A 17,944-nucleotide genomic window follows, 5' to 3' on the forward strand; every position below is an offset into this window, starting at 1 on the left:
TTCTTTCTTTCACCTTCTAGCTAAATTTTTCCTCTGAGGCAGGGAAGCTTGTCAAGCCTACTAATTTTGCCTGGGCTTCTAAGATCCGACCGGGGAGGCCTTAGTGTCTCCTCTCCTTCGGGAGAACGGGAGGACGCCTGCGGCCTTCGTAGGTGACATTAATTCCCTGCTTTGGAATTTTATTCAGTCTCTTTTCTTCAGTGAATTTTCCTACTGAGCTATCCTTATTTCAGCCTCTTTTCTTCACTGAATTTTACTGAGCTATCCTCATTCTATTACTCTTTATATCCTTAATTAACGTTTAATTAAGCAATTGTTTCCTGATCTTCGCCTACGCCGTCTCTCCTTCGAATACCCTGGTTCAGCCGGGGCTGGTCCCCGGCAATCTCCCAAGATGAAATGGTGATGGATACATGCAGTTCTCTTAAGTCAATTTTCACCTGTTCCCAGGTCTGCTTGTTTGTCTTTCTTCACTCATGTACTGATGATTTGAATACAAATAACAAAACGCACACACCCACGTGTCCCCATCTCTTGTGCAATTCCATGAGTATCAGGTACTGTGCTAGGTTCTTTGGTAAACACTTTCTCAAAGGGATCAAAAGTCATAATGTATCTGCTCTCATTTTTGTGAGAAGCATGAATAACCATGCAGTGACAGAATCAAGAGATGAGGAGCAAAGCTAACTCCTGTATTTAGTAGGGAATGCCCCCCCACCACCACCCAACATCTTCTTTCTTGGCTGCTATCGCAGGAAAGACGGGAAGTGCTGCTTCTCACAGACCATCAGAAATGATTCCACTTGTACTCCTCCCGTGAACACTTTTCTGTATTCTCACGCAGGCGCTATCCCGACTGCCAGTGCATCAACTTTGGATCATGGTTTATAATGTCCTTCCCGGCTGCCATTATTATTCTCCTCTTGTCTTGGATCTGGCTTCAGTGGTTTTTCCTAGGATTCAAGTGAGTACATATTCCATGTTAATCAGGTCTTTATTTATTGGTGTCTGGGTTCCATGTTCTCAGCCCCTCATCCAGGGCTTTTACACCTATTTCATGCATGCTGCATTTCTGTGTTTCTCTTCCCCACAAAACTGATACGTATGAACACTTGCATTATGGATACTCTAGAATATCATCTATGGAAGAGAGTTTGTAGACAGAAAGTCTATCTTGGTCTCCTCTGATCCTAAGCCATTAAGATATTAATAAGCCAGAAGGACATATGAAGCTCGTTATGGTGAGGACCCAGCCTGCCCGTTAAAGCAGAATTTTAAGAAATTTTGCTCCTCTCTTTGGTGTAATGTGTGGATTTCCTCAAGATATCAAGTAACTTTAAACTGTAGCATGCAGAGCTTCCTGTTTCATCCTAACATTGTACTAACATTGACGTGCCCTTGAAAAACTAAAACAAAAATCTGAGAGCATGCTCCGTGGAAAGAACATTGGATTGAGAATCAGGAGACCAGGGACAAAGTTGTGGCTTCTCACAAGACAGATGAGTGATCTTTGCAAGTCCTGATCCATTCTCAGTCTCAATATCTTCAACTAAGCCATTAGAATTTAACCAGAAGACTTAACCAGCTCACTTGCAACTCTGTAATTCTAATATGGATGGGCCCTAGTTGAATATAGAGAAGTCAAAGTAGGAAACGCTGATCAATCAAGAGCCAGAGAATTTGCAGATGTTACCTTGGCTGCGACTGAAGTTAGTGGTTCATAAGTACCAAAGAGTTACATGACTCAAATGCCTGCCAAGCATTTCAAATTATGCAGGGTTCTACAGCAAAATCTAAAATGCTGCCTCAGAGATTCAACACATATAACAATACCCACAAAGAAAGGGGAAAGTGCTGTTTATCAAATCTTCAGGATTTTTTTCATGAAGAAACAAACCAATTCAACTTCATTTTTTTTTTTTTTTTTTTTTTTTTGCCACCCTGAGAGGCATTTCCCCAACCAGGGATGGAACTCGCACCCCCTTCAGTGAACGTGCGGAATCTTAACCACTGGACCTCCAGGGAAGTTACTCAACTTTATCTTTATAAGGTTTTATTTAAATAACTTCAAGGACCTATGAATGAAACAGCATGTTATCCACTGCAGGGGAGACTGAAGTCAGCTTTCTGTACTTCCTCTGAATAGCCAAACACTCCTGTGGAGTCATGTTCCATACCTGTGCCCACATTTTCCAAGCTTCATCATGTAAGGACTGATATTCTTCCCTCTCCTTTCCTCTTCCTGGTTTTTCTCCAGAACTGCCAGTTTTGTTAGTAGTGGGGAGATAGTACTGATGGTTTTTTTGAACAATCTATTTGTCCAGATTGCGGGAGCAGTGTGAGGCCGCACTCCCGCTGGAGCCAATGTGTGGAATGTCACTGCCTACGGCAGGTGGGCATCAGAGGGAAGAGGCCAGCTGCATACTAAATGCCCCTTCCTGGAAATCCAGGCCTTTGGGGGTCTATTCAATTGCGCAGGTAACAACACAGGATGCAGGGGACTGGAATCCCAGACCAAAGGAGAAAGCATCTGGTCTCAGACCCCAGCTGTTTTGTTCTTTTTTGGCTACATATAACGACTTTATAAAATATGTAGGCGACCCTTATCATCATTTTGAAGTGGCCCACCACTTAAAAAGGAGAAATTAAGAAGATAATGGGCAGAGGCCCTGAAATGTGTTTCTCCGTGATGAAAAACATCCTGTGAAGTGCATATACTAGCCAAGTCCATAAATCATGATCAGTGGCACGTTGAAACAGTCCCCTTGCTGTCCAGTGTTGGTTACACATGGCACAGATTTATGCTCCAGCTAATTTTTCAGTGTCCTTTTCGATCTGCCAGTGTGTTCACCTCCAGAGGTTTTAGATCAACAAACAGAAATGATCAGCCCCTCCCCTGGCCGGCCACCAGACATTCTGATGAGCACATTGGGTATTAACACAGTTAACTCACCCATTATAAATGACCCCAACCTATTTGGGAAGTGAAGCTCATCTGTCAGTGCCACAGGATTTATTTCAATGGAGAGGTTGATGCATTGTCATATGCTTCATCAGTTCCATTGCGAAGGCATTAACCTTCGTTTGTAGCAAAGACGCTTTGGATTTTGACTTAACTGTTGATCGTCCTCAAGCAAAGTGACAAAGAACATAGGCAGTTTACTGGGTAGAAAACAGTTTCTAAGAAGACTCTTCTTTAAATCTACTTTAAAAAAAAAAATTCTATTGATGGCTCTCAAGGTGGTCCACAGGTTAGTTTCTTTTAATGGTAGAATTTATATTCTGACAAGAGGAAAATTTCAAGACTGGCACTAGTCAATCATTTAATGGAGGCTATAAAAATTAAATATTACTTTTTTGATCCTAAATGCAACAGTGATCATCTAATCATGTTCATTGGGTGGGGGGTACATGTGGGTGATTATGAATGTGTAGGATGGATGACTTAAGAATTGAGGAATTTCTGCCCCTGCAAAGGTAATAACAGTCCAAACATATCTGAGTAACAGAACTGCGGAAAAATAAATATAACGTGTCTTCATGTGATAACTGCCCTCCTCCCCCAGTCCTCGTCCCATCTACTCTTTCATAAATAGCCATGTTTACCCTCAGCAATTTTACAGAAGAATATGTCGTTGCTTCCTTTCTTTTTTTAAAACTGCTTTATTGAGGTGTGCTTGACATACAAAAAGCTGTAGTTACTAAATGTATACAAAACTTACTGTGTTTGGGGATAAGCATACACCCATGAAACCATCATCAATATCAATGCCATAAACTCATCCATCACTTCCAAGTTTATCCCTACCCCTTTTGCTTTTTTCCCCCTCCTTTTGTAATAAAAACTCTTCACGTAAGATCAACCCTCTTAGCAAAATTTTAAGTATATTATTGTTGCTGTTCATCATAGTCTCTATTTGTACAGAGATATCCAGAGCTTGGAGGAGGGCATGGCAACCCACTCCAGTATTCTTGCCTGGAGAATCCCATGGACAGAAGAACTTGGAGGACTATGGTCCATAGGGTTGCAAAGAGTTGGACACGACTGAAGCAACTTAGCACAGAGGCATCCAGAGCTTACTTTTTCTGCATAACTGAAACTTCGTACCCTTTAGCCAACATCTCCTCATTTTCCTCTTATCCTAACCCTTGGAATATACCATGTTACTCTTTCCTTCTATGTGTTTAACTATTTTAGATTCCACATAGAAGGAAAATCATGCAGTATTTTCTTTTCTGTGTCTGATATTTCATTAAGCATAATGTTCTCCAGGTTCATCCACATTGTAGCATGTATCAGTGCTTCATTCCTTTTCATAGCTAAATAATATTCCACTATATATGTGTGGAATAGTTTTTATTCTTTTTCTTATTCATTTGTCCATCCAAGGACATTTGAGTTGTTTCCATATCTCGACTGTTGTGAATAATGTTGCAATGAACATTTGAATGCAGATATTTATTAAAAATGTAGATGTCAGTTCCCTTTGGATATATACCCACAAATGCTTTCCATACCAACATATAACATAATCTAACTGAGCTACTCATATTTTCCAAAAGATAATCCATGAGAATCTGGCCAGTTTTCCATTTGTTTCTTCCTCTGGAGGGATATTTTTAAATCAAGATTTAGAGCAACACTTCACAAAATGCTGTTCAAGGTTTTGAGGACCCTGGACTTCAGGATAGAAGAATTAGTCACAGGAGATAGGGGTCACTAAAAGTAAGCAGCTAAAAGAAATAGACACTGACCGTTACTGTTAGAAGTAAATTGGAAGATTATCTGGTTGATGCCATTAGAACATAAGGAGTAAAGAAATGCAAAGAAAAATGTAATAGAATAGATTTTATTTCTGAAAATAGACCTAGTTTGGACTCTGTTCATGATCAGTGTATGTGACTTGTGTGCCTAAAGTATAACTGGAGTTTAGCATATTGTATGAAAATCGATGGATCTAGCAACCAACTATCTTGTAAGCCTGACAAAGCTACTGTAGAGTTAATGAGTCAAGTATTTACTCTGTGTGCCAGTGTTTAGAATTACTGCCCACCCCCAAATACATGCTACAGCCCCCATTCTCTAATAATTCTCACTAGTGAGATAAAACTTTTCTATGAAAATTAACAATCACACTTAAGAAATATATTAAAATATTTAACGGTATGTAATAAAGTATTAAATTAGACATGAGTGGCACATAGCAAAATTCCAATGATGCCAAAGGACTTGGAAGAGCTTAGCAGATGATGTCATGGGAGTTATGGAATGACAGTTAGGCATTGAAAATTAAGCAAACCAGGAAAAAACAGAAAAGAGGGGAGAGAAAATTCAGAGAAAGAGGCAGAGGGATAGGCAAAAAGCACAGGTTTTTGTTACTAGCGGGGAGCTTTATATTTTCTGACACTTTCACACACATATCTTCTATAAAGGGAAAATTCTTTAACAAGCTTAATTATTCTTTTTAAATTAATTAATCAATTTTAATTGGAGGATAATTACCTTACAATATTGTGATGGTTTTTGCCATACATCAACATGAATCAGCCATAGGTGTACATGTGTGCCCCGAATCCTGAATCCTGGTCCCACCTCCCTCCCCACCATATCCCTCTAGATTGTCCCAGAGCATCGGCTTTGGGCACCCTGCTTCATGCAGCAAACTAGCACTGGTCATCTGTTTTACATATGGTAATATATACGTTTCAATGCTATTCTCTCAAATAATCCCACACTCTTCTTTTTAGCTTTAAGGAGATGTTCCAATGTGGCAAACCCCCAACAGCCAAACAAAAAGCTTGTGCTGCATTTATTAAACAAGAATACCAAAAACTTGGACCAATAAGGTAAGATACACATGCACATGGACACACACACAGAGCAATGCAGCTTATGCTGCAAGTATTTGTTTAAAGACAAATGTGTGCATAATGGTCTATAATGTATTTATTATACTTGCTAAGGGCCCCAAGTGTTCTAACCTTTATCAATATAGCTCCAAATGATAAAATACAGACCATGTCTAACTAAAACTTACCAGGTAGAAGGACAAGAAGCTGAAAGGCCCATTGAGGAGTAAAGCCCCCTTCTAACTGCAGATTCTCTTAAATAATTGATACATCCGGTTTTTACAGAGTTTGCGTTCTCCCTGACAACAGTTCAGGGAGCTTCTGCAAATGTTCTGACTGAGAAAATAAATGAAAGGATTGGAATTTTCCCACAGATATCAAGAAATTGTGACCTTAGTCCTCTTCATTGTAATGGCCCTGCTATGGTTCAGCCGAGATCCTGGATTTGTTTCTGGTTGGTCTGCGCTTTTTTCAGAGTAAGCATTACTTGTTATATTTGTCGCCTCCTGTTTTATACTCTGCTTTTCTCCTAAGTGGTTCCTATAACTCTGAAAGACTATATGAGATTTGCTTTTCTTCCTTCCCATTGAAAAGATTTTTAAAATTCTAATCTTTTCAGGAAAAAAACAGTGATAAAGAATGAAATTTAGGGTAAGGCAGCAAGCCCAGGAACCAAACTGCCCTGTAACTAAGATAAGGCTTCTTCAGACAAGATTATTTTCTTCCTTACAAAATTAGAAGGATGATTTGCAGGAAAGCCATATTTTAAGATGGTCAGGAGTATAGACCTTGGAGCCGCACTGCTTTGGTTCTATTCTTGGCTCTTCCACTTACTTCGGGCAAGTCACCTACCTCTCAATTTCTCCATCTGTAAGCTGAGGCTAATAATAGCACTTAGAATAGTGTCGTATCTTCCCACAAGAAGTGCAATACAAGTGTGCACTGAATACCACTCAGTGCTTCCTAATAACCCGATATGAATTCATATTCTGTGGTTTTTGCCAACCTGTTTTTATTTCTATGAAGGGTTATTTATTTAGTTCATATTTTGTCTTTTCCTCTGCTGATGTCCATTTTTGTACTATTTCCCTATAAATCTGTCCCTGCCTCTATTTTATAAACAAGGAATTCTCTGAATAAGCAAGAAGACTGACTTTACAAGCTACTGTTAGAAGCTGGGTCAGAGTTAACTTTATCTGTCAGTGATTTATATCCCAGCAGACACTGCTGAGTCATGTGAAGTGAGGGGGAAGATTGTAGAATAATTTGCTAAATTAAGGACCATCCTACATGTTCGTATAAATACCTTGGTTTGAGATTCACGTTTCCAAATCTGTCTTTCACTGAAGTCCTCTGTATCCTAAATTCAGCAGATCTCTGATTTGAACTTCCTGTCTTACATCCCCCCACAAAAATCCATATAGTGGGGGTAGAAACTAAAAATGTTTGAGTCAAATCTATTCTACCCACACGGACTGAAGAAATTCTTGCATCAGAGGCTTCTGGTTATATAGGTATTGCCAACATTTTTTTAAAGCCACCAAGTGTGCTTGCCAATTCCTAGTGAGCACACAAGTGCAACAATTGCAGGGTGGTGCATGTTTTCAAGGATCAGCTGCAGCTTCATAGACTTTTTCTTTCCATTAGGGTGAAAACTTCTCATTTCAAGAAGTCTAAACAAAAGGCAATATCCAATCACTTACAGCAAGCTGTTCATAGAAAACTGTTGTTTAATAGTTTGATTTAAACTTTATGGTTTTGTAATAAGACCTAGACCAACAGAAAAAATGATTCTTTCTCCTTTTAAAAACACCACTCCTATCATTCTAGGTGGGGAGAGTCCTAAACCCCAATGTGTAAAAACCAAATGAAATCAGACAATGGCGAATAAAAACCAGGCAGAAACCCCAATAGGAAATTCAATATAATCAGTTTCTAATTCTCCTCCTTATGGGAGGAAAATGTAATTCAGATGTTTTGTCTGTAGCAGGAAGACAAAGTGTATTTGCTTTGAGGAGGCACCCATGTTGTCTCAAATTCTGAGAGAAAACAATAAGAAAAGAAAAACAGCTTTGAAAGAGGAAAGAATTTGCATATATACATCTAACTGGCAATTATGTTTTTAAATTGCCAGAGCAAATAAAATTTACCTAAGCTTAATATTTTGTAATATTGAGACAACCTTAGTTCATAATAAACTAAATATAAAATGATAATAGCTTAAAAAGTCTTTTAAAGATCAATTATTTCTGTATTTATGGCTTGATTTTATATGAAGTATATATACTCTAGAATATATTTGTAATGTAGAGATTTTAGACATTTAGAGTTTTCAATGCTAGAATGATAAATCAAGATAAATTGCTACCACCTCATGTTTTCATTCCATCTGTTTGAACCTGGAAAGATTTCAATATGTCTTTTCATATAAAACAAAATCAGATTACATGATGCCTAATTTGGCAAATTGCCTAATTTGGCAAAAATCCAACAAAAATTATAACTGAAATAAAAGAAATAAGGAACTATAAAATAATATTGGTAATATTTTTTGAATAAATTATACCAAGGCAGCATTTCACTCCACAATGAAAGAAAATCTATATTTAGGGAAAAAAGACTGCTTTATAAAATTGTCAGATTGAATGAAATAATGGATTTCCTTGATTATCTAGATTGTTCAAGTAAATTACAGGAATAAAAAGCCTCTTTACTATGTGTGCATTGCTGAGTTACAAGGTAGTAAAATAATCTTAGGGTACACACTCTGCTTTTCAGACTCAAAGATTCACTAATTAATATGCTGACTTTTAAAACTGATTTTTAATGATTTCTTCCTGTTTCATTCATATCTGGTCTCCAGGTGCTTCTTAACTTGGGGATTCTGGAAACCTGTCTTACTTGCAGGAATGGCATGGTATTTCTAAGACCCCATCTGTTCCTGAATAACTCTTAATTTGTATGGTGATCATCTATGAGCATCTCAAAGCCATTCTGATAATTAATATTCTTGATTGAGTTTCATAGGGTACAAAGCTTCAAATGAGTCTATTTCATTGGTATGATATGGCCAAGGCCTATAAACACAGAAGCAGATGTTCTATCTTAGAAAAACAGATCAGTTCCTTTTCACAATTTACAAAAGAGTTTTAAAAGACTTGGGAAACATCCATGCCTTGCCACAATTCAATAGTAGCCTTTTATAGATAATTATATAGGACTTGGCCTATTGTTTCAACCTCAATGCTTTGTCAATATGATTAAAAGAAATAATCCAGAGAAGAAATTATTTACCAGATCTGTCAGCTTAACCTGAAAGGGAACTTTTGGCCTAGCATATCAACATGTGTAAAATAAGGAGATTTTTAAAAATAAGGAGACCTATGAAAATAATGGGGATGTGGTCTGAGATTTTCATTTTCACTAAGTTTCATTTTTAGTTGTGAATCCATAGACTTTAGAGCGGATTATCCAGAATAAATAACCAATACCACCACTCCTACTTCTATGCTGTTTGCATAATCAATTGGTGCTTAGTTCATACAAATCCTTGATGGATTTTTTAATGCACACACTTATCTTTTTTAGGTATCCCGGTTTTGCTACAGATTCAACTGTTGCTTTACTTATAGGACTCCTGTTCTTTCTTATCCCAGCTAAGAGATTGACCAAAACTACGCCTACAGGAGAAACTGGTTGAGTATTATTTATAATTCTGAATGAATTTGACAGAAGAGCAAAAGTACAAAATTCCCTTGGTTTCAGTTAACTTGTAGAACAGAAGGAATGGACATGAATGCAGCTGCTGGTTTACATCTCCTGTTTACACACTGCAACCCCTGTTCAGACCGCACACTTCCTCTCCTCATACGAAGGACCATCTTACTTTGTAGAAGCTAGAAGTAGATTTCTTTACATACCATGGTTAGTTAGAGTTCTGCTATGGGTGATACTATTTGGTCTGTCATAAGCTCATTGTCCTGCTCATAATCAGAAATAATCTGATTATTGACAAACACAGGAACAAGAACTTGGAAGTTATACTTCAAGATGAGCCTTTGGTAATAAATGCTGAGGATCTAAAAATGTGAGGAATTTCAAGGGAAGAGTATTTACAGCCTCATAGTAGCCTTGGAAAACATGCAGATCAACCCCACACTTAGCCATAACCTGGTGTCACAGAAGAAAGAAACCATATTCAATGGGAGATTTCATTGTCTTCATAACACATGGACAAGAAAATGTGTCTGCTTATTTGAGTATAAATACACACACACTTCTCATCCATGCCTATGCTTATACTAACACAAAATGTTTTGGGTAATCAAATTCCTATGTTGTCAATATAGGAAGATGGTTTAAAATTGTTTGGAAATAGGCTGGTAGAGTTGTGGGGTTTTGTTGTTTATTCATTCATTATTCATTGACTTATTTGCTGGGATGGAACTGGTTGCCATGCAGTTAGACTGGCCCACTTGACTTCTTGAGGCAGAATAGATGAGTGACTGATGAGTCAGATTTCCAGGACATGATATAAGTAAAAAGTATAGAATAGAAATAGATGCCTTCTGTTCTTCACTTGAGACTAGCATATCTCAAATGTGTTATAAGAAGGTTGTGTAATATAGAGCAGAGATTCCTATGAGACCCCGAGGTCTCTGACCATTGCAATCAAAGCCCTAAGAGCTTGCAGTAGTGTGTTCTGCATGGCTTAACTTCTCTGACCCCTACTTCTGAGTCCTCCTCTCAGAAAGAGCTTTGCCCTCTCCACCATCCCCTCTTTTCTCATTCTTTAACTCCTCTTCTCAGATAAACTGATTCACATTAGGTTTTAAAATGCAAGATAAGACATAAAACAGACTTCCCAGGTGGCTCAGCCTAAAGAATCCACCTACCAATGCAGGAGACATGGGTTCAATCCCTGGGTCGGGAAGATCACCTGGAATAGGAAATGTCAATCCACGCCAGTGTGGATCCACTCCAATCCCATGGACAGAGGAGCCTTGTGGGCTACAGTCCACGGGATCAAAAAAGGGTTGGACACGACTTAGCAACTAAACAACAAGAAGACATAAAACAATCAGTTTTACATGAGAAGAACAGTCAGAGATGTTAGTATTTAACAGGATATATGGTCTTAATTCAAGCAGGAAATACCAAAGTTTCCATCAACAATGAGAGTTGGTTTGGTTTAAGTTTGTGGGAAGGAAACAGGAAAAGGACTTCTTAGTAATCTTAAAAGCTTACAATGTAGAAGTTTGCCTGATACACACAAAAGTTAAATGGGCACAAAATCCATGTTCATGGATGACATTATTTCTAAGCAAATCAATGGAGTTATCAGAACCCAAATATCAAGAGAAATCCTTGCGATTATTGCTTTATGAGCATTTTAAGGGTTTCCTGAATAATAAGAAAATTATTTAATCTGAACTTTGAATTATTTTAAACTGAAATTCTGGTGAATCTATCATGACCCTCCTCATGATATGAGAAAAATAAAATATTCAAATAAATATGAGTGAATGATAATGTTCCACAGATGCTGTTGAATCAATGGTGGATTGCAGATAGCCCAATGCACTTGTTACTCATGGTAGGCAAAGATGTTAGTGTAATGAATGAATGAATGAATGGATAGTATTATATATGATGTTATCATTTACCTAATTTTTTTATAATAAAATGCAAAAGAGTTTTCCAAGTTATGGCATTTTTCTTTTTTTATAAGATAATGTTTTACCTAGGCCAGGTAGAAATTATTCAAAGTCCAGATCAAGTTTCCTATATAAGAATAATACAGAAATATTGAAAACTTTTTATGAGATGGCTATTTAAGATAATAAGAAATGTCATATTGTAATATTTAAGCAATGTTTAACTGTAGGACTTTTGTTTTTCAGTTGCTTTTGATTACTCTCCACTGATTACTTGGAAAGAATTCCAGTCATTCATGCCCTGGGATATAGCCATTCTTGTTGGTGGAGGGTTTGCCTTGGCAGATGGCTGTGAGGTAATACTCTGTGTCTAAGATACTTAGCAGTTAACTAAACTATTCAAAAGAAGGACACAAGGACAGTCAAGCTTTTGGAATGCTCAACTTCAATCCATCATTGTAATGATGCAGATTTTAGTAGCCAAGCAGTAACTATACCACACAGATGAGGTGAGTCCAGAGTTCAAGAATTTCTGTGAGCATAAATCATCATTTTTATGATGTCTCAGCATATCAAGAGAAAAATAAATATAATTCTTAATCCATGAAATAGGATTAGAAGAGAAGCTTAATAAGAAAAATAACATGTAAAAGTCACTTATATAGAGACTCCTTGTAAAACATTTTTTTTTGTTTACACCCTTACCTTATCTCATGATGAATTTAAGTAGCTCTCAGATTTCTCTGCAATTATGTGCTATGCTAAGTTGCTTCAGTCATGACTCTTTGTGACACTATGAACTGTAGCCTGCCAGACTCCTCTGTCCATGGGATTCTCTAGGCAAGAATACTGAAGTATGTCATGGTCCTAATATTTCCAAAGAAAAATGAGAAACAATAGAACCGCATTACATTACTTGTTACATATTAAATACATTAAAATTACTTCATATATGCTTATTCAATGAAGTCCAGAAAGAATTTCACATAGCCGTGTTTAATATTTATTATGTCTAATTTTAGGAGGGCTTTCCTGGTGGCTCAGCTGGTAAAGAATCCACCTACAACCCAGGAGACCCCAGTTCAATTCCTGGGTTGGGAAGATCCCTTGGAGAAGGGAACGGTTACCCACTCCAGTATCCTGGCCTGGAGAATTCCATGGACTGTATAGTATAATTTTAGGAAGAAATGAAATCATCATGAGAAATAAAGTTGGCTATTTCTTTGGCCCATCATCTATGCAGCTGATATAAAGTAAAAGTCTGGGGAAAACTTTGTCCCTTGAAATTGCCCTGGTTATAGGGTTGCTAGAAGAGGAATATCTTACCCTGAAATGCCATAAAAATCCTCTACTCTTTAATTATTCTGGACTTAGTAGCCTTCCATGAAACACTCAAAACTCATGAACATTTCATTTCCTTATTCAGGCATCAAAGTAAAAGCAATGGTGAGAGAAATATCAGGTCCAGCCCTTCAATTTCCCTAAAGTTAAATTTTTCTGTTTTTCAAGACAAATAGGTACCTGTTCTGTCCTATTCTTGACAGTCTAAGGAAAGACTGTGTTTTGCTTCTGACTTTATTGTCAGTTTTTCCGTATGAGATTTGGATACTGAGTTTTCAGCAATTTGGTAATACATGAAAGTCTTAAAAATTGTGTTAACTCTGAGCTCCATTTGACTTGCTTCATAGACTGTTCAAGTACAAATGATAACAATAGAAGACAAAGGTACTTTTCTACTAGCTCAGTAGTAATGAGATCTGGTTTCTCAGAATAAATAACTTCCATTCCTGTATCGGTTAATTTGAATTGTGAGGAAGTCAGAATCAGCAATTTCAGTATTGATGTCAATATGTTCATCTCTCCTTCCCAGAATATCTGTCACTCAAAGTGGTTTTAAAAGCATTGGCCAGACCCTAAAATTGCAGTAGAAGGAAATTATAAGGTGTGGACTTAGACTGATTCACTAGATTCTCTCTCTGGAAGAAGTAGGGAAACCTTAGAGGGGCTCTACTTGGCTGTGAAAATCGTAGCACAAAGCCTCAGATTTCTGTGGGATGCCCAAAATCATCCTGCCTCTGAGTGGTCAGCTTGAAGCCATGAGCGCAATGATATGATCTCAGTGGCTTCCTGAGGTGAAGGACTGTATGCGATGTAATCTTTTCCAACTGCATCTAATCTTACCTAATAAGATTAGGTAATCTAATTTTATCTAATACATAGGTAAAATCCATTATTTAAATATTGATGTATTTAAAGAAGAATTTGTGCTAATGTGATTTAAATGGTAAATAGTCTTTTTCATTGGAAAATCAAAACCCCAAACAAAAATATAAGTCAAAACTAGAAATAATATACATAACATCTGGTTATCAGATCTGGGGATGTTTTTGCCAGCTTCTGATCTTGTCATGAGAGCCTTTCTGATGTCCATACTACTTTGTCATGCGTGTACGAATTCACACGTGCAGGAGCTCAGTGAAACCTCACAAATGGAGGATTGTCCCTTCCATTTGTAGGAGAAAAACAGAATAACATATCTGTTCATCTGAGTGTGACTGGTTTTCCTGTATTATGTACAGTGTATCTAAGGTCTAAACATCAGGCTTCTAAAGAACCCACTGGAAGCCACAGGAAATGGAGCAATAATTATTTGTACATCCAGAATTCTAAAAAGGTTGATATATCAAAGTAATGTGAAAAGAAAAGAAAGAGGTTTTCAGACATGCAGAGACTAAAGAAATTTACTTTCCAGGCACCAATTATCAGGAAGTTACAAAAGATGTGGTCCTGTGGGCCATCAACACAAAGAAGTTAACAAGACAGGATTCCCATAGCACAAAGAGGTGAAGGGGATCCATAAGTAATGTAGTGAATAGAAGTCTCTTTATAACAGTAAAGTAGATCTAAAGAGCAACTAGTCCCAGTGTAGCAAGAGGAGGAAATATTCCAAAATCGACATCTCCATTAGGGAAAATGAAAAAGAACAATTACCTGAAATGTCTATCTACTTGTGAGGAGTTTTCTGCTTTTACTGGAAAGTGTACTGGAGGATTAGTGATGGGTGCTTAAAAAACTAAGCAAGCAGAAGAATAGGGAAATCATTTCTTGGAAAAACAAACAAAAACTAAAACAAAACAGCTAAAGCAATCACAGTACACTAAGTGGCTCAGTTGTGAACCATATTCATATGATCATAATGGCAACATTTAAATATTGACTTAACCTAAAATGTTGATATATGAATTTAAGGGAAAGGGGAACAGGGACAGGAAATGTATGTATGATGGAAGGTTTTAGAAAACTGAATTTTCGTGTACGTATTAGAACATCAGTGTTTCATCCCTGGGTCAAGAAGATCCCTTGGAGTAGGAAATGGCAGCCTGCTGTAGTGTTCTTGCCTGGAAAATTCCACAGGCAAAGGAGCCTGTCAGGCTATAGTCCAAGCAGTTGCAAAGAGTCAGACACAACTGAGCAAGCATGCTTGCTCCAAATAATGTCTAAATTTGAAAATTTAGAAATATGAAAAAGTAGAATTTTGTAAAATAGCTATCATAAACATAAACGTAGGAATAAATAGCTAATGTGAATGAAAGTTGTTGCCTCTGAGGAACACAGCTTAAACGTGGGAAGAGGAAGACCAGAAAAGATGCTCCTTTTCTTAAAGGCCTGTAGTACTACATGGCTTTTTATACCCATATATAGTAATTAGATAGAATTAAAATTTAACTGAAAAAAATGGGGGAAGACAATCCAAACTTCCTAAAGCTTGTTAGTGGTGTTAAAATAAGAATAACTAAGAACTTCACAATGTCATAGTCACCCAGATGTAACAAACCAGAGGAAAATATGAAAGATTAAAATGACAATTTAGAAACAGAGTCCTTAGGTCAAATAATGCTTTTTAATATATTTAAATTGTCTGATTAAATGAATTATTAATGAATAACACATATTGCAAATTTCTTTTTTAGGAGTCAGGACTATCTAAGTGGATAGGAAATAAATTATCTCCTCTAGGTTCATTACCAGTCTGGCTAATAATTCTGATATCTTCTCTGCTCGTCACATCTTTAACAGAGGTAGCCAGCAATCCAGCTACCATTACCCTCCTTCTTCCAATACTATCTCCATTGGTGAGTATTTCATTTATCCTATTTACTCTCTTCATTGAAAGAATAGTGTTCTACTTTGTATGTTCTCATATTGTGGTGTAGAATCATTTGGGGCCTGAACTGTTCCCCGTAGGGAATGTATGAGGTGGTCGTTATTCACATTGGTATTTTCTCAGGAGAACTCAACTCAGGAGAACTCTTTTCTTCCATGTTCAAGCAGCAGGATCTTAAGAGAACCCTCTCTCTACCTTCTTTCTGACCATAGTTTTCCTTTACAGATAAATGGGAGGGTCAACCCAGACCCTTTCCAGCTCTAGAAGATTTTGGGATTCAGTGCTTCCTGACAACTTTCATATTTAGATCTCTAACACTGATACTTCTCCCTCCAGAAGATGTCTTGATATTTTGAGAAGCACTTGATATAAGTGATTTGCAAGGGAATAAAAAGCCAGGTTTACACCTCGGGCTTCAAGCTTGAATGTCTCCGACACAGCTCTGTACAGCCTAAGAAAAATATTAAAAGATAAGTAAGAAGCAGATTTGCAAAGAGAGAGAGGGGAAAACTGTCTCTCTTCTCCACAACTAGATGGCAATTACGAGAAATAGCTTCAACCAAAATGTTTTTCTTCCCTGGGCAGATGATTTTGGTGAAAGGAAAACACTTCAGATGCAGAAAGATTGCCCTTCTGGAGTTGTTCTGCTACCAGCTCAAGGTGCAGACATTGGCATTCTCGAGTGGCTTCCGATTAGAAAAGAAATGCAGGCGGGTGAATGTTAGTGAATACAATTTGGAATTTTTCAGGGCTTTATTTCTCAACAGGGAGCAGTTAGGTAATTAAGAATAGTAGTAACTCTTCTGTGATGATCCCTGAGTAAATTTTAAATTATATAACTCACAGAGGCAGTAAGTTAATGGAATGATGAGAAACTTTGGAGCCAAAGGAACCTGAGAGCCTACTAAGCTCTAATTGCTTGCCAGCTATGTTTTTGGATCCGTTTACTTTACAGATTACTTTAGCCTCTGTGGACCTCAGGTTCTTCATCTGCTATTTGGGGCTATAATTATCATCTCTTAAGGCCGTAGTGAAAATTAAGTTGTATTTACAAATATATGAAGTTATTATATTATGCTATACATTATATACCATTAAACTTTATATGTATATATAAATATATAATATAACTTTAATATATTATATATAAATATATAATATAACTGTATATATATATATATATACACATATATATTTGAGATTCCCTGGTAGCTCAGTTGGTAAAGAATCTGCCTACAATGCAGGAGACCCCAGTTCAATTCCTGGGTTGGGAAGATCCCCTGGAGAAGGGATAGGCTACCCACTCCAGTATTCCGGTATTCTGGCCTGGAGAATTTCATGGAGGGTCACAAAGAGTCGGACATGACTGAGCACCTTTCACTTTCATATATAAATACTTACATATTATGTAGTAACATATATAAACAGCATGGCACTTAGCACTAGATAAACAGTTGCTGTTTTCATTTTGTTTCTGAAATAAATGATACTTCACTTTCTTAATGAACTGAGTTATAATGCTTAAATGGATATCAATCACCATATAAACAACCAAAAGAAGATACATTTTCTAAAAATTTTAAAAAGTTTAATTATGTGTATAATTTTGTCTTTATATTTCAACTTGCTTCTGGGAAATTTATTATAATAATTTTGCTCATTTTGATGCCTATCTCAAAATTTTACTTAGACTCCTTTTTATCTTTTCCAACAGGCTGAAGCCATTCACGTCAACCCTCTTTATATTTTGTTACCTTCTACTCTGTGTACCTCGTTTGCATTCCTCCTACCAGTAGCAAACCCACCCAATGCTATTGTTTTTTCATATGGCCATCTAAAAGTTATGGACATGGTGAGTGAACTGAAAGAATGCTATCAGGTCCAGTAGACATTATTTTGTGATGTCTTGGGTTTTCTATCCTTTTATAAACTAATCAACTGCTAGGAAATGTATAGTTTGAGTCCTGCTTTGAATGTGAGTGCATGTGACTGGCCCTAGAATTGTTTTTAAGAGTGATAACCTGGAACAAACATGCCATTAATATTTACAGTCACAAATACAGAGATATTGAATGCCCCAGTAATACACTGGAAGAGGAAGAGAGCATAGAATATACTCAACACAATGGTTTAAGCTTAGGGCTTGTCAAGATCAGGATCCAACTTGACCTGGCCAAATAGAAGTAGGGTTAATGAAATTTAGCAATCAAGCACTATGGTTTTCTATCACAAATACTTACACAACTGACATTTGCTCTGAATAAAATGTTGG

General features: G+C 37.1%; 1 protein-coding gene across 1 annotated transcript in view; it reads left to right on the top strand.

Moving 5' to 3' along the window:
• Window positions 1–17,944, top strand: part of SLC13A1 (solute carrier family 13 member 1) — a 115,380-nt gene that overhangs the window by 69,011 nt on the left and 28,425 nt on the right. Inside the window, exons 8-14 of the mRNA XM_086395835.1 lie at window positions 845–964; window positions 5,749–5,847; window positions 6,225–6,326; window positions 9,439–9,545; window positions 11,754–11,863; window positions 15,479–15,640; window positions 17,387–17,524. Coding sequence (XP_086251961.1) covers window positions 845–964; window positions 5,749–5,847; window positions 6,225–6,326; window positions 9,439–9,545; window positions 11,754–11,863; window positions 15,479–15,640; window positions 17,387–17,524 — 838 coding nt within the window. The remainder of the gene's footprint in view (window positions 1–844; window positions 965–5,748; window positions 5,848–6,224; window positions 6,327–9,438; window positions 9,546–11,753; window positions 11,864–15,478; window positions 15,641–17,386; window positions 17,525–17,944) is intronic.

Source organism: Bos grunniens, chromosome 4 (assembly GCF_055505025.1).
Source record: "Bos grunniens cultivar Pamir isolate PY7600 chromosome 4, Bosgru_T2T1.0, whole genome shotgun sequence".
Lineage (NCBI taxonomy): Eukaryota > Metazoa > Chordata > Mammalia > Artiodactyla > Bovidae > Bos > Bos grunniens.